Here is a 15,591-nt window from a genome sequence, read left to right on the forward strand (position 1 = left end):
AAGCACAGACACCTGCTTCCCCACACCCACACGCCTGCAGAGCAAAAACCCGACACAGCGTGGGGCTGGCAGACGTTTCCCAGAGCGCCTCGGGAGTTTCGGAGGGCACCGCGGTATCAGCAGGTGTGAGGTGACCCAGCCCACGCAGCCCCCCGCCCGGCCCAGAAGCGAGCACAGACGCTCGCTGGCCGACGCGAGTCTGAGAACGGCGCTCCCAGCCTTCACCGCGAGCCTGTCCCGACCCCCGAGCCTGGCCCAGTCCCCACGCAAGAAACGCCAGACTTCAAAGCAGTTTTCCATAACCCATCCCATGGGCCAAAAAATCCACACAGCCACGGTGAAAATGCAGCATTTCTACACAGTCTAATTGTCACTACCGGTACCTGGTTGGAAAAAGAACGTGTTAGTGGGTTCTGTAGTGGTTTGATTCCACAAACAAAGTCCTATTTGGAGAATGTAAGAGATTCAGCCAATTTGGTACGTGGCTTCCCAACACAGATCTTTCAGACACAAGTTAGTTTTCTAATGGTGTCCCTAAAATCACAAAACCGGACATCCCCCCAGTTTTCTCCTCCAGAAAATAAGGTGCGGTGCCTCATGGAGCCGCACGCCCGAAGAAAGACGCCGTGCGATGGCACCTCCCAGAGGGCAAGGCACGGGGCGGTGCAGGTGCGTGCTCACGGCCCTCTTCCTTTCATTCCCTCCATGAGGTCATAGAAGAATTATTAGGTCAAATGTTAGCTCACTAAAAATACCAGTCAGCAATTTTAGCTCTTGGACAACCAAGGAGTTCTTAAAAATCAGTATATTTTCATTTCACGTGATGCACACCCGCGGCTTTTCAGTAACGACCCGTCACTGGACACGAGGTTCGCGTCACCGTTATCGCAGACGCCATAACACGGCAGCGGTTACCGTTCTGGCCTGGGCCGCGGCTCCCCGAGGAACCGTCTGAATCATGAACGGAATTCCTAACTGTAAGATGTGCGACTTTTAAAAAGTGAGTCTAAAAGTACATCCTAAAGGCAAAGGCTTCGATGTTTTACGTGGAAACTCGGGAACACGCTTGGTGCTTCATTTTCACTACGGCCGCTCCGACCGGGGACTCAAGTCTGACCTGGGAACCTTGATGCGAAGACCACAGGTCCCTTCGGAGACGGCCAGATGGCTCCCCCAGGCCGACTAATCCCAGCTCACGCGGTCACACCCTCTCCAGTGAAAATGGCCCATTTATATCATTTTTGGTAAAATACTAAAAGAAAATGGGTTATTTCATAGGTTACACTCCTGGCCCTATTAAGCCTTCGGCGTATCAGACCCTCCTCCGAGGCACAAAATAACACCAACAAACCATCTGGAAACGGACTCAGAGAATGCGCCTCTTTTTCTTTGCAAACATACACATACAAGAACAGAACTTCCTTCTTTTTCCCCCAAAGGAGACGTGTGGTCTCCACGGCTGACTACAGTCCTTGGGGTCATTCCCAGACACCCGCATCCTGAGTCAAGGACCGAGTCAGGCCGATCCTCCGGGCAGAACCGGCTTGGAGCAGCTCTCCCCGTTCTCGGCCTCGCCCCCGGCCCGGACCCCCACAACCGCCCCACGGGGTCCCCGGGAACCTGCGCAGCCCCGGCGCGTCCGAAGGAGGCGGCGGCGGGCGGCGGAGGCGCGGGCGCGCTCGCGGACCTACCGGGGCACCTGGGCGTCTTGTGGGCCACGGCCGTGCCGCTGACGGGCCTCCCGTTGGGCGTGACGCACCAGCAGTATCCGGTGTAGCTGTGGCACTGCACCTGCGGGCGCGGCACGGGGTCAGCTCGGGCGGCGCCCCGCCCCGCGCCCGCACGCCCCGCCCCGCGCCCGCACGCCCCGCCCCCGCACGCCCCGCCCCGCGCCCGCACGCCCCGCCCCCGCGCCCGCACGCCCCGCCCCCGCACGCCCCGCCCCGCGCCCGCACGCCCCGCCCCGCGACCGCACGCCCCGCCCCCGCGACCTCAGGCCCGACCAGGACGCCCGCCCGCCCGCCGAGCCGCAGCCACTGCTCATGCCTCCGCGGGGGAGCTGGGCCCGGGGCGTCCAAGGACACGCTCTGCCTCTCCCCGCGGCACCGCGGCCCACGTGAGGGGAGGGGACGGCTTCCCTCCTGCTCTGTCCCCACCCGGGGTCGCCCTAGCATCTCTCTTGCTCCCACCCTCGGACCCCAGGTCGCACCACGTCCCTCTGACTCCCCAGGGTGTCCGGGGCGTCCCTTGCTGACCTCCCCATCTCCTCAGCCTCCCTCTTGCCCACCCCGGGGTCTCCCTGTCAGCCCTGCTGCCCTCCCGTGTCCTCTCCAGCCTCCCTCCTGCTCGCCCACCCCGGGGTGTCCCCGGTATCCCCCCACCCCCGTGCCAGGCTCTCCCTGGCATCCCTCCTGCCCCCCGAGGTCTCCCCGAGGTCACCCCAGCTTCCAGGCTGGGCTCTACTCTCAGAAGCCTTCTGGGACTAGATCCTCAGCGAAGAGCTTGGTGCCCAGGGGCCGACCCGCCTCAAGGGGGTCGAACGTGGTTGGGGGGCAGGACACAGGGAGGGGCAGGAGTGGACAGCAGGGCCCCAACAGAGACACCCACCCCCCGGAAAGGCGTGAGTGAATTCGCTGGCACAAGTGGCCGTGGAAGCCAGCCCTGTCTTTCGCTGCTCCCGTCTGGGGCAGCGGCCCGCCCTCCTTCCCAGGGCCCGCGCGCCGCCAGGGGCAGAAGCCGCAGGAGGGCAGGTCACCTGGCTGTAGGTGCCGTCGTCGTTGCATTCCGGGATGAACACCTGCTGCAGCTCCTTGCGGGCCTGCTCCTGGGTGTACTTCCGCTCCGCCACGCACCTGGACACGTCTGCGGAAGGAGCAGAGCACAGGCGTCCCTCACACACCGCGGAGAGGCCGGCGCGTGGTCACCCGCCCTGGGAGGGAGGCGGGGCGGGGGTCCCCATGGAAGGACCTCGGGCCTGTGCGGTGAGAAGACTGGGGTGCTCTGTGCACTCAGTGAGCGACCTGAGGCTCAGAGACGGCCCCTCTGCGTCTCCAGCTACAAGGACTTTGGTTCCTGGAAGGTGAAGACGTCCCCCTGTGGGGCCAGCGGCAGATGGCCGTCTGAGGGTCCAAGCAGGGGTGTGAGCACACCAGCTCCAGGACACGCACTGCGGGCCAGGTCTAGAAGCCCCTCTAGATCAGACCCAAGGCCCTGGCCCTCGGCCGCGAGGTCTGGAGACCGCCTTGGCCAGGAAAGCACAGTGGTCCTCGTGTCCGCCACGCCGTCCCAAGGTCTCAAAGCCATACGGAGGTCCTTCCCCCACCCCCAACGACGAGTGGAAAGTCTGACAATAAGTCATAAAAAGTCATATATCTTCAGTCCTCCCTCCACTCTGTCCCATCTTTTCAGGCATGTGTATTAACATCACTATAACATAATTCAGTGAAAGTTTCTACGTTCCTCCCGCTCCTTAGGGAGCCATCTTCCAGGACCCAAGAAGCTCAGGCAGAAGGAAGAGTCTGAACACATGGCATGTGTCATCTCTGTCACCAGGAGTGTGGAGACAGACCCTCAAACCAAACACAGAGATGCGTGCATTGCAAGGGCCACGCTGGCTCTGGCGTCCCCTCTGCTGTCCCCACAGCCTGCCACAGCCCACCCGTGACCTCCGGGACCAGAAGGGGCCGGAACTTCTGCTGCTCGTGCTGGACGTCCGTGACGGGTGCAGAGGCGTGGGCTGCCAGAGCCCCCAGTAGGGCAGGGGCAGCAGCACACCCCGTGGGTGGTCCGCGAGCCCCAGGACACCAGCGCCAGCTCACGTTCCATTCCTTGGTCCACCGTTCGGTGTCGCTCGTCGGAGCATTCAGACTCAAGAAGAATGACTTTCCCCATTTTTCTAAAGTGTTTCCAGATCTAAATAACAAGTTGTCTAGATCTTAAAGGCCGTCTGGACTCCAAGATATACTTCTTCAAACGTGTCCACTGGCCAAGATCTCTAGATGGTGACTCTTGATTGCTGGTGCTGGACACTGCCGGCTCAGACAGCGTGCCCTCTGGGCACCCGCTCCAGGGCTCCGGCTGCGGCCACAGTTCCCATGGCATCCAGGGGCTGACTATAGACCCTGCCACTCCACACACCGGTCCTGGGCTTCGGGGGGACGCGGGCTGCAGGCTGTACCGTGAGTTACGGGCACACACGCTGCAGAAAACAGCCTCCTCATCCCGGCTCTACGCTCACGTCCTGATCTACAGTCTGGCCTGGCCAGCCCGGGCTCAGCAACATGTGGTTTTAGTGCAGTCTGTGTTTTAGCTGAGGACAAATCATTGCTTTGCTGGACTGCTGTCCTCATTTTTTAAGTATAACCTGTGGTTTGACTGTCTAAAAGGAAAAGCGATACGACTTCCAGCTTACAAGGTCTCACCAGGGTACAGATGGAATTACACATCGTTTCTAATATTTGGGCTATTGTGGGACATGGGAAAGAGCATAAATTTTCCATGCAACTCACGGACCTTGCTCCTGGCTTGGATGCCTTCCCTAGAAGACTGCACTTAACTGCTGATCAGCAGGAACTGGGGTGGGCGACTCGCACCTCTGATGGGAGACTGAATTCCCCGTGTTGGTCCAGCATGTCATTGGCCAGAGGTCGCCGGAGGCAAGCCTGTGGCACAGAACTGTAGGGCCTGTGTCCGCCATCCTTCGAAAACGCAGGCTCCGTTTGCCCACAACACCCGCTTGTGCCTGACTCTGGAGATTCTGCATCAGAGTCTTTAGCACTGAGAAGGGTCAGCGGCCACCAGAGCAATTCCACTGAAATACGCAGGAACACCAGGAATGCCACTCAGAATTGGTAACATCTCCCTTCCCTTCTCTTTAGGGAAGAGTTACATCGTGACTTGTTACAATTGCCGTCAGAACAATGTGACTTGTTACATTGTGGTCAGAACACTCCCTGCCACATCAAATTTTTGGCAAGCAGTTGCCCCAGGTGCCATGCCCCAGGTGCCATGCCCCGTAGTGATCCTGGGGCGTGGACCCTCTCCCGGGTTCTCAACGTCACTTTAAATGCTTGCACGGCTGACGTATGCCCACTCGGGCTAAACCAGACGCCCCTCTTTACTGAAATCCCAGTACCAAGCACAGCGAGATGAGAGGCGAGACAGGGTGTCTTCCTGGGCGGTGACGGGCGGGAGCAGCTACCACATGGTGCTGACTCGGAGTCGGGTGCCGTGTGCCGGGGTGCAGACGGGCCCCGCCGCTGCGTGCTCGCGGCCCAGCGCAGGCCCAGCACAGACAGGGCCGGCCTCAGAACGGGGAAGCCAGACGGGCAGCGCTGCCAGACGAAGCAGGCACGCTGTCCTGGGGCGGTGGCCGCAGAAGCGCTGTCCTATGAGTGACGTGCCTTTTATTTGTACTGGCACCCAGTGAAGGCAGACACTGTTTCAAAGGTTGTAATATTTTATCCACCCGTAATTTTGAAGGCCAGACTCTGAGAAAAAGCAAGAACTCTGTGCTGCAAAGCTCTTTGCCTAAATAGAACATTTCTCCCTCCCTAACACAGGGGTTGTGCTGTGGTAAAAGGCCAGAGAAACGGGCATGGGGCCCCCTCCCCCCTCCGCCGCCAGGCAGCAAGGGCAGCAAGGCCGAGCGTTGGCTGGAAGCATCCCTTCAGAGCTCGAGAGGAAAGGAACAGAGTTTCCCTTCTAAGTGACTATTATCCGTTTAAATGCAGAGAGACAGAAACAAATTATAACAGGAAAAGCTTTAGTCCATACCCCGGGTTGCCAATTAGACACCCTGCGAACTCTCGCAACATTGATGCAGGAAACAACCAACGACAACCATCTGTGCGGGAACATAACCACGAGCGTCCAGGCATCGAAAGAGACCCCTGCAAACTGTCACCAAGCCCCTTTAACCAGGTCTGAGTGCAGCCTCCCAGGACAGACAGCGTGAGGCTGTGCCGACAGGCTCCCAGCTCTGCGGGTGCACTAACACGTGGAGAACGCAGGCATTGCTAACGCAGAGGGAAGACACTGTTCACGTATCCTTCCAGAAAGCGCTGCTGTGTTTCCGACCGCAGCTTGGACGTGAAGGCGATGACGCTACCCGTCGTCCTGTCGACTTTAGCCCATGAAGAAGGACGTTTCTAGCATCAGACCTACTAGAACACCAGAAAGGAGTTAAACACGTGATTTGTGCAGGGTTTCTGTAAGAGACAAGCACAGGTACAGTTAAAAAGTCCTCGAACACCCCCTTACGTCATGGCCGCCTCGGAAAGCCTGCTGTGGGCAGCAAGAAGTGGGGCTTCGACAGGGCGGGTAGCACTGACCGGGACCTGAGGACCGGGCGGAAGAGAGTCACAGACACACAGACACAGACATGGGCACACGCATGCACGCACACACCCCCACGGAGACACACGTGTGCACATGGCACGCACACGCGCACTGATACATGCATTACGCAGACACGTGCGCGTGTGTTCACATGTGTGAGGAAATACATGTGTGTGGTACGACCAGGCACGCGTGCGCACACATGAGGTACACGTGTGCAGACACACACGTGTGCACACGTGTTTACATGAACAGACACACACGGATATACGCACACAGGTGCACACAGAGACACTCACGCACACACACCCATGTCCTACATAGACTTCAGTGGAAATATCCGTTTTATTGAAGAAAGTAACAGCGGCCTGACCACTGACTTACAGTAACCGAACCTCACGCTGATACGATGCTTGTTTGGCAGCATCTGGAGCTTGTGGGGCAGCGTCCGGAGCCTTCTGTGACGACGCTGCTTTCCTCGGTCCGGGCAAGCCCCAGGCTGGCTGTTTCTGTCACACACGCGTGATCTCTCTGATTCCAGAAATCTCACAGCAGGTCCCATGCCTCCTGGCATTTTACGGTTCTTCTTCCTTTTTTTTCTTTTTTGGCTTTTTTATTCAATGCCAGCAATTTTGTTGGAAAGAAATCTCCAATTGCCTCAGATCCAAAGAAATGTGTTAATGCGTTTGCTGAGTTTTGGAAATTGAAACTCCACAGATCTCTGAGGGAAGTTCTTCCACGTAAACCACTGTACTTCTCTTCAAGTCAATGTTAAGTTACAACATCAAATTCTTAAAACGTTTTAATCCAATATAATTAACTATGGACTGAAATATTTTAGTTTTTGTTTTCAAACTAGTATATTCGAAACAGACCTATGGAACCGTCACCCCCCCACCCGTGAAAATGCCCTCAAAGCACGCAGTTTCCCATGTGTCAAACTGAGGTACACTAGCCCATTCCAACACCAGGTAAAGTGTAGAGGAAAAATCCGGGCAGCTATGGGTATCACGTGAAAGGCGTAAGGGGCTTTCGGTCTTGTGCTCGCTCCTGCCCACTCAGAGCAGCGAGCTCCGGGCCGCTGTGCCGTCTGTCTGCCGTATTTGTGCCCACCGAGGACAGAGGAGGGTCACAGCCAAATCTGCCTGTGCAGCGGGATCCCTGTCTCTGGGCCCCTCTCACAGTGGCTGGCTTTACCTTCCCCATCCCCAGGAACCTCCTCCTCCCCGTTAGCCCCTGGGCAGACAGGGGTGTTGCCTGCTGGTCGTCAGGACAGGGCTGGTGAGCAGCTGGCGAAATGGACCGGCCTGCGCGAGGGACCCAGCCCCTAGAAGAGGCCCGCCGGGGGCTGGGGGCCGGGGGCCGGGGGCCAGGAGCAGGGAGCCAGGGGCCAGGGTCTGGGAGCGGGCCCCAAAGTGCTTCTGCAGGAAAAGTCGGATTCCGGATTGAAGCCCATTTCCAGGGAGACCCCGGCAGTGCACAGACTCACGTCTCTCGCAAGATGAAGGCTGAAAGGGGAGGCTTTGGGTCCCTACCCCGAGCCTCAATCTACCCCAGTGGAGGTGCGGGATGCCCAACACTTTGTCGCATTTCTTACGTGGGCTCTGCACCCCGCACGGAACCCCACACAGGGCAGTCGTGAGATCCAGACCCCGAGACCTCCAGAGTCAGATGCTCCACGGATGGAGCCCCCGGGCACCCCAACCAGTTATCTCCCCACACAGCTGCGTGAACAGCGTCGTTGTAACTGACTCCAGTATCTGTACCCGGTTGGCGGAAGCACCAAGTGAACCTGACCTTGGAATCTATAGGCACCTGTACGTTCTTCTTATTCTCACGCTTTGGACGTCACGGAACCAGCGTCCGTGAGGTGAGTTTTACTTCTGCCCGCTTCCCTTTGCACACGTTCATGCCACAAGTTTACGGGACAGCATTGGAGCTGAGAACCCGACTGGGAGAGGCTGGGTCGGAACACACGGAAGCCAGCGAGGACATTATCCAGAAGCGGTCTGGCGAGGCCCCCACGGCGGGCACAGCCGAGCCGAGTCGGGTTTCCACCCGGAGAGGAGGGGCCCCTCTGGCCCAGGTCTGACCCCGCATGGGTGCCCACAGCGCGAGCGTTAACCCAGAGGCTTCCCCTGGCGGCTTCCTCGTGGCCTCCCCAGACCACAGCCGACAGCCGTCGTCTAAGGGAACATGGCGGAGGCAGGACTGTTAACTCAAGCGGTAACCGCCACCTCCGCGGCCACAAGCGACACCAGCACGGCTGATTGCTTCTAGATCCTTCTCTGAAGACCAGGGCGTCTGATACTTGAACTTCTTAAACCACTCCTCCCGCATCAGCACAGGTAACGGAGGGGCAAAGCTACAGTCAAGGGTCCGGGTTTTTCTCAGATCGATGTGTTTAGAACCAGGACACACGAACTGCACACCGGAGAGGAAGGAAGACGAGGGCCTACGTGCAAGCTTCTCCTGGAAGCCACCTGGAAGCCGCGGTCCTGCCGCTTCCACGGCGCACGCCAGCCGCGTCTTCCAGTTCCAGGGCAGCTGCGGCACTCGGGCGAGTCCAGCCATTCCGCACGTCACTCCGCCCATCGGGGTCCGCGCACCCGCATCCTCACCCCTGCTCCCACCCCCCGGCCCTGCCCTCTGGTCCCCATCCGTGCGCTCTGTGTGGTTTCGGGTCTGCTTCTTGGTTTCTGTCTCGCAAACTTGACGTCGCTCATTTATCGCTCATTTATCTTGTTTCCTGGCTTCCTCACACGAGCGAGGTCGTACAGTCTTTGTCTTTCTCTGACCGACGATTTCACGCCGCGTGATCCCCTCGACTCCATCCCAGTCGCAGCAAACGGCAAGATTCCACTCGCCTTTATGTCAGAGTAACGTTCTGCCGCGCGCGCGCACACGTCTGTGGACACGTGGGCGGCTCCCGGAGTCTGGCTGTCGTGGACATTGTTACTACAAACGTCAGGGGCACGTATCCCGTCAAATTAGTGTTTCTGTATTCGGGGGGGTGAACACCCAGGAGCGCGATTGCTGGGCCCTAGGGCAGCTCTGCTGAACGTCGAGGACCCCCGTCTGCTCTCCAGAGCGGCCGCGGCGGCGGTGCACAAGGGCCCCCGTTCTCCACGTCCTCGCCAGCACCTGCTGCTTCCTGTCTTGGTGATTTTAGCCGCTCTGACAGCGCGGGGGAGGTCTCTCCGGGGTTTGATTTCATTTTATTTCCTGACGATCAACGATGTTGAGCTTCCGCTCACGTGTCGGCCGTTTGTCTTTTTTCGAGAAATGTCTGTTCATGTCTCTGCCCACTTTTAACTGGATTATTTGGGGGTTTGGGTTTAAGTTGCGGAAGTTCTTTGCACATTTGGGAACTAACCCCTTATTGGACATGTCATTTGCGGATGTCGTCTCCCATTCTGTAAGTTGCCTTCAGTTTTACTGACTGTTTCCTTCGCTGCACAGAAGCTTTTTTTGTGAGGAAATCCCCATAGTTCATTTTGGCTTCTGTTTCTCTTGCCCCAGGAGACAGATCCAGAAAAAGGCAAATCATTTTAGTCCCTGGATACCCGTCAGGGCGCCCGTCCTTCCCAGTAGAGTGTGTGAGAACGTCACACGTGATTTGTGTTGAAAAGCGACGTTGAACAACACAGGAGCGGCGGTTCCTGATGCGCCGGAGTCCTGGGTCTAAACATTGCTTCTCCAAAGACTGTTTCATCTCCACATTTCTGGGCTAGTTCAGTCTTTGTCGAAGGCACAGTGACAAATTTCCAGTGTTGGGGGTTCAGTTTGGGAGGCTTTGGGCGTCCTGTTTTCATGGTCCCTGTGAGGGTGAACTGCCCTCTGGGCCCAGGAGACGCCTGTGTCACTTTGCCTCATGAGGTATGAGCTGTCCAGTGGCTACGGGTCTCTGAAACCCATGTGAGAGATCGTCAGAGGAGAGCCGGGGGCGGGAGCCTCTGGGGCGGGAGCCTCTGGGGTTCGGACAGTCTCACGCGGGCCATCGTAGAGCAGGGAGGAGGCCGTCCTCAGTCTAGACGATGCCGTCATGACCCGCAAGTTCTTACAGAGGCCCTGAGTGCCGAGGAGCCAGAAGTCAATCAAGCGCAGGGGGAGGGCCTGGAGGTCACCTTAGAGGCGAAGCCCAGTCATTCTCATCCCGGTGGCTCTTCAGGGAGCCACTCATAACAAGGAACGCTGGTTTCCCAAGTGTCCTGGTGCAGACCTGCCTCGTTTCCCTTCATCACAATGCCAGATACGCTGCTGCCGAAGGCTCGTGGCAAACCAGCACTGAGAAGTCAGCCAGCGCCATGTTTCCAGCAACACGTGTTCACTTCCTGTCTCCGAGCCACATTTTGGTGCTTCGAGCAATATTTCAGTCCTTTTCATGGTTACGACACGTGGCGGTCCGTGGTCAGTGATCGCGCGTTCCCGAAAGCCCCGATGAGGGCTGCCGTCCTTCAGCACTGACGAGTTCTGTCGGAGACACGTGTGCTGTTTTCTTAGACGCGACACTTTCTCACACTTGTAGACTGCAGGGTGGTGTAGACAGAGCCCACGTGCGCACCGGGACACCAGAGCATCGATCCGCCTCGTTTTGTTGGGGAGCTCGCTCGCTATGGCGGTGGGGCCCAGCCGCCGCGTCTCTGCTGTGCACCTGCACCGAGTGACCAGAATCCCGGAAGGGCTCGGTGGGCGCTGAGCGGCGACTTTAGAACCAGATAGAGTGAAGCTGCTTCAGGAATATCGATCATTCACTTGAGGAACAAAGGTTTTGCAAGTGTCCGGGTCTCCGTCAAGTCCATCTGATGTCCTGTGTCTGTTTTCTCCAAAGGAGTCAGAAACAGCACAGTTCGCCGAAACCTAACGGCCACTGAGAAAACAGGTTGGAGGACCGTGCCGAACCCTGGAAACCCGAATGGTCAGGATTTGATAAATTATGTTCTGTTTTCTACAACTGGGGAAGGATATCCAAGGAGGAAGAATCATTTTTCATTTACAAAACTCTTTTTTTAAAGATATGCGTTGCTTTCTTCCATCCCACAAAGCGAGGCAGGGTGTCCTGGCTGCCCCAAGAACCCAGCGTCTGCCTCCACACGCGCCCTTTCGAGGTAGTTTCCTCCGTGGGAGGTACGTGCGCACGTATACGTGACTCCGCGATATAATTTCAGATGCCGCTAATCTGAATTATCACCTCTCATGGCGTTCTTCTATGAAAGATATTTCCTACCTGTGCTTTAACATTTTAAAACTATGTTTCCCTAATAAAGTAAAATTTAACTTACGCATCGTATGGGGTTTGTCCACAAAATTACTGTCTCTCCTGCGAACACTCTGCTGTCCGCGGGGCCGGCACTTCCTTCACACCCCGTGGGTGGGCGGCGGCGTCAGACCCCGGTGTCTCCGGACCCGGGTGCGACCCCTGGTGCGACCCCCCCCCCCACCACAGAGCCTCCCTTTCAAGTAAAATCCAATACTTTGTTCATCGCATTTCCATCAACGCAGTACCTCACGGAAACCGAACTGAAGCCACGTTTCCTGCCGGCAGCAGCTGCTCCCTTCACCTCGCACATCCCTCGGGGGCAGGTCCGGGGAGGCTCGCCAGGGCCAACCCGGCGGGTGCCCAGAGCCTGTGCCGCCGGGCTAAGGACCAGCGCAGCCACGAGGGAGGTGGGGGGTGTGGTGCGGCGAGGGCCGCCGTCTCAGCACAAGTCAGCTGCGCCCTCCCTTTTCTGCCTCAACTCCCCTGGCTTCCCGTTTCCCGCTAAGTACGAGCAGAGGCCCCTCGCAGTCCAGCTCACCTTAGCGTGACCCCCGTCTTGTGTCCCCCGTCCTCAGCGCTGGGGGCGTGGCTCCCCGCACGGAAAGGAGACACACCTTCTGTGCGGTTCCCCCTCGGGGAGCAGCACCCAACCACAGCACGGGAAAGGGACTCCGTGGGCAGCGCTCTGCTGTCCCCTCACAGAGAGGACTTTCCCAGCATCTCTGGCCAGAGGGGGCCTCCCACGCACCTCGGCTCACACTAGGACCTCTCTGGGGCTTTTAAGTGCTAAGAGTCTAAAACACATAGACTCTGAACAAAGCACGATGGTGGAGAGAAAGCCCTCGTGAATATGCAGCCGTCGGTTATGGGCAACACCCAGGTACCAGTACCCGCGTGAGGTGCCTGGGGACACGGACCCGTCCGGGCGAGCCCTCGGCCCCAACGTGGGCACCGGTGCTGGTCACTGTGGGAGCCTGGGTGTGCGGGCAGGGCTCTCCCGTGGGGCGAGGAGGGGCTCCGCGGGAGCAGGCAAGGTGCCGACTCAGTCACGTGGAGAAATGGCCAGAACGCGTTCACCTTGGATACCGCGATCGTCTCGTGAAGGAAGGACGAGCAGGTGATTCAGAATGTGGCCAGGCTTGGAGCCGAGACGCGGCCCGCTGTGGCCAAGGGGTTCCACCTTGCCGAGGGCCTGCCAGGCCAATGCGGAGATGGAGCAGAACCGCGTCTCAGAGGCGGCCGCACTCTGGTCTTTTCTCTTCACTAACAGGAAAAAGAAGGTAAATCCCTTCCTGAACGCGACTATTTGTGCCAGAAACATCAGCGTATTTTGCCAAGTCAAACCCTTCATTAACGTAGGAGGGATTTCGGTGTTTGTGCTGGTTACACCGAAATCTGATTCTTGAATCAGGACAATCAGAACTTACACGTGAAACGTCAATGGGAAGGAAAGTCACGGACAGCGGGCGCAGGTGCTGTGCGGGTCCCGCGAGCTGGGAGGAGAAACCAGGATGCGAGGAGGCCGGATAGTCCCCGGGGACACTCAGAGCATCGTGTGTCCTAATCCAATAACCCAAGGAAAGCGCCTTAAACAGCTTTAAAAATGCCTCTGCTCCTGGGATTCACAGAAATTACTCTTCCTATACGCTACAAAAAAGTCCCACAAACTGAAAACCTTTCAGCTTTTGCTTATAAAAATTAGCAAAAGGTGAAAATGACGTACGTGGCCGTCCAGGCTCCCGGCCACCGCCCCGCTCACCTCTGCAGTTTCCTCGATACGCGATCTCCAGCTGAGGGTCTCTGCACTTGGCGCGCTGGAACTCGCAGCGAGACAGGAAGGTCCTGCCGTCCGACGCGCACAGGGGCTTCTGCAAGGAGCCGCCGCAGTCCAGGCTGCAGTCCTTGTCTTTATCTTGGTCGACTCGCAGGAACTTGGGGGAGGAAAAGAAACAAGAAGCCAGACAAACGTAAAGAGGCGTCCCGCAGAGCCGCAGAAAACAGAAGTCTGCCCAGGCCACGCACGCCTGCGGAGTGAGGCCCACAACGCGGCGGGGGTCCCCGAAGACCCGGCCCTGGGCCGCCGCGCTCTCCGAGCCAGCCGCGCTAAGGGGTGCGCACGACTCGGATGCGCAGGGATTCTGCTTGACCCTCAACGCTCGCGTTCTGTCGTGAAATCGCTGGCGAGTCCCCTCCCGCACGCGCCGCGTCTTGCCGCCTCCCCCAGAAGTTGCTCCCGTAAGCCAAGAGGGGACCGGGCGGCAGGTAACCCTTCTCGGGTCCCCGCTGGAACGAGCTGGCCGTCTACTGCATAGACGCCGGCCGGGGGGGGCCGCGGATGGCCGTGACCCGGCCTGCAGCCCACACACGCGTGCACACGGATGGCAGCCAGCCCTCACCCAGCACTCAGGCGCCCGCCAGCGCAGGACCGCGTGAGGGAGCCCCCAGGACCGTCCACAGCCCCTCTGTGGCCGCCGCGCTCCCGTCGCCCGCTCCAGGGTCCCTGTCCTTGCCCTGGTGCTCTGGTACCCTGACACGACCCCGCAGGGCCAGCCGTGTCTCCCAGGGGCCCGTCTGCCCCCTCCCCTGCCCTCGGAGGACAATTCCAGTCTGACCTGTCCGGTCCCCCACCACACCGGCAGAGCAGCGAGCAGGACGGCAGCACTCGGGAGGCTTCGTGCGTGGGATAAACGGAATCTCCACTCGCCTCTGGACCCTGGTGTACCCCCTGCCCCACGGGGTTTTATCTGACTTAGGGAGGATTAGGCATTCGTTAAGGGAAAGCAAGGAAGGAGAAAATAGGAAACTGAGAGCTGTGGCTATTTTTTTTTTAATTTTATTTATTTGAGACAGAGAAAGCAAAGCCGGGGAGCAGCAGGGTCAGAGGGAGAAGCAGGCTCCCTTCTGAGCAGCGGCCCGATGCGGGGCTCGACCCCAGCACCCCAGGTTCATGTGCTGAGCCGAAGGCAGAGGCTTCACCGAAAGAGCCCCCCAGGTGCCCAGAACCGTGGCTAGGACCGCATACTGCGCACTGTACGGAACAGGCTTAATCGGCACCGTTTGTCCCAGCCGCATTTATGGAGGTTGAGGGTCCCGTCCACTTGTTCCCTCTTCAGGACAGAAAAAAAAGGAAATTCTCAAATTTTAGATACTTCATTCCTCTCTTTTTCTTTTTTTGTTTTTGTTTTGTTTTTCTGGTTTTTTATTTTATTTTATGTTCTCGATGCTCCAAGATTCCTCATTTATGCACCACACCCAGAGCTGCGTGCAGTCCGCGCTCTCCTTAACACCTCGTTCTTCAAAAGGCGTCGGGCTTCCCAGGACGCTCTGGGGTCCTCACCGGCACCGTTTCCAGAGTAACCCAGAGCTGACGCGGAGACAGAGCATGGAGGGAGGGAGGACCCGAGCGGAGGCGACCCCACGGGGAATCCGGGCAGTGCCTGGCGCCTCAGTCGGGGCCCTGGGAGGGAAGGGCCGAGTGCACAGGGGCCAGGAAGGCACGGCTGGGACGTCCCAGCACGTCACGGGGGCTGGGGAAGGTGGTCCCGTCCCCAACGTCTGGATGAAGGCTCCAGCCCCCGGGAGACAGGGCCCAGCGGCAGGAGGGAGCAGGGTCTTCCCGCGTGGGGCCTGGGGCCACGGCGGGGACGCACTGTTCTAACGCGCTCGGGCTCCCATAGCCCCGATGCCTCCTGACGAGGCTCACCTGCCGAAACTACATGTGGTTACATCAGCCGAGAGACGCGTGAAGACAGATCGCTGCTTCCACGGTGTGCAGACCGTTGTTCTATTCAAAAATGGGCAAAGCAAGCCCATGCAATCTTCTGACGGAATTCTGTCTCCGTGGAGTTTTACCGCCCAGTTTTTTTCTCTTTGCCCAAATGTGCTCGAACTTTCCAGCTCAGAGGAGCACTCCGGGGCCGCCCAGCTCCCAGGATGGGCTGACACCTCGCAGCAGGGAAACTCGGGGAGTGCGTCCGCCGAAACGCGGCCTC

General features: G+C 58.5%; 1 protein-coding gene across 2 annotated transcripts in view; it reads right to left on the reverse strand.

The window, feature by feature from the left end:
* The window catches only part of SMOC2 (SPARC related modular calcium binding 2), a 137,204-nt gene that overhangs the window by 89,245 nt on the left and 32,368 nt on the right, over positions 1–15,591 (reverse strand). For both annotated transcript variants that reach the window (XM_046005615.1, XM_046005616.1), the window contains exons 2-4: positions 13,359–13,530; positions 2,756–2,862; positions 1,692–1,791 (exon numbers count right to left, since the gene is read on the reverse strand). In XM_046005615.1, the coding sequence (XP_045861571.1) occupies positions 1,692–1,791; positions 2,756–2,862; positions 13,359–13,530 (379 nt within the window). The remainder of the gene's footprint in view (positions 1–1,691; positions 1,792–2,755; positions 2,863–13,358; positions 13,531–15,591) is intronic.

The sequence above is a fragment of the Meles meles genome, chromosome 5, assembly GCF_922984935.1.
Source record: "Meles meles chromosome 5, mMelMel3.1 paternal haplotype, whole genome shotgun sequence".
NCBI classification, from domain to species: Eukaryota; Metazoa; Chordata; class Mammalia; order Carnivora; family Mustelidae; genus Meles; species Meles meles.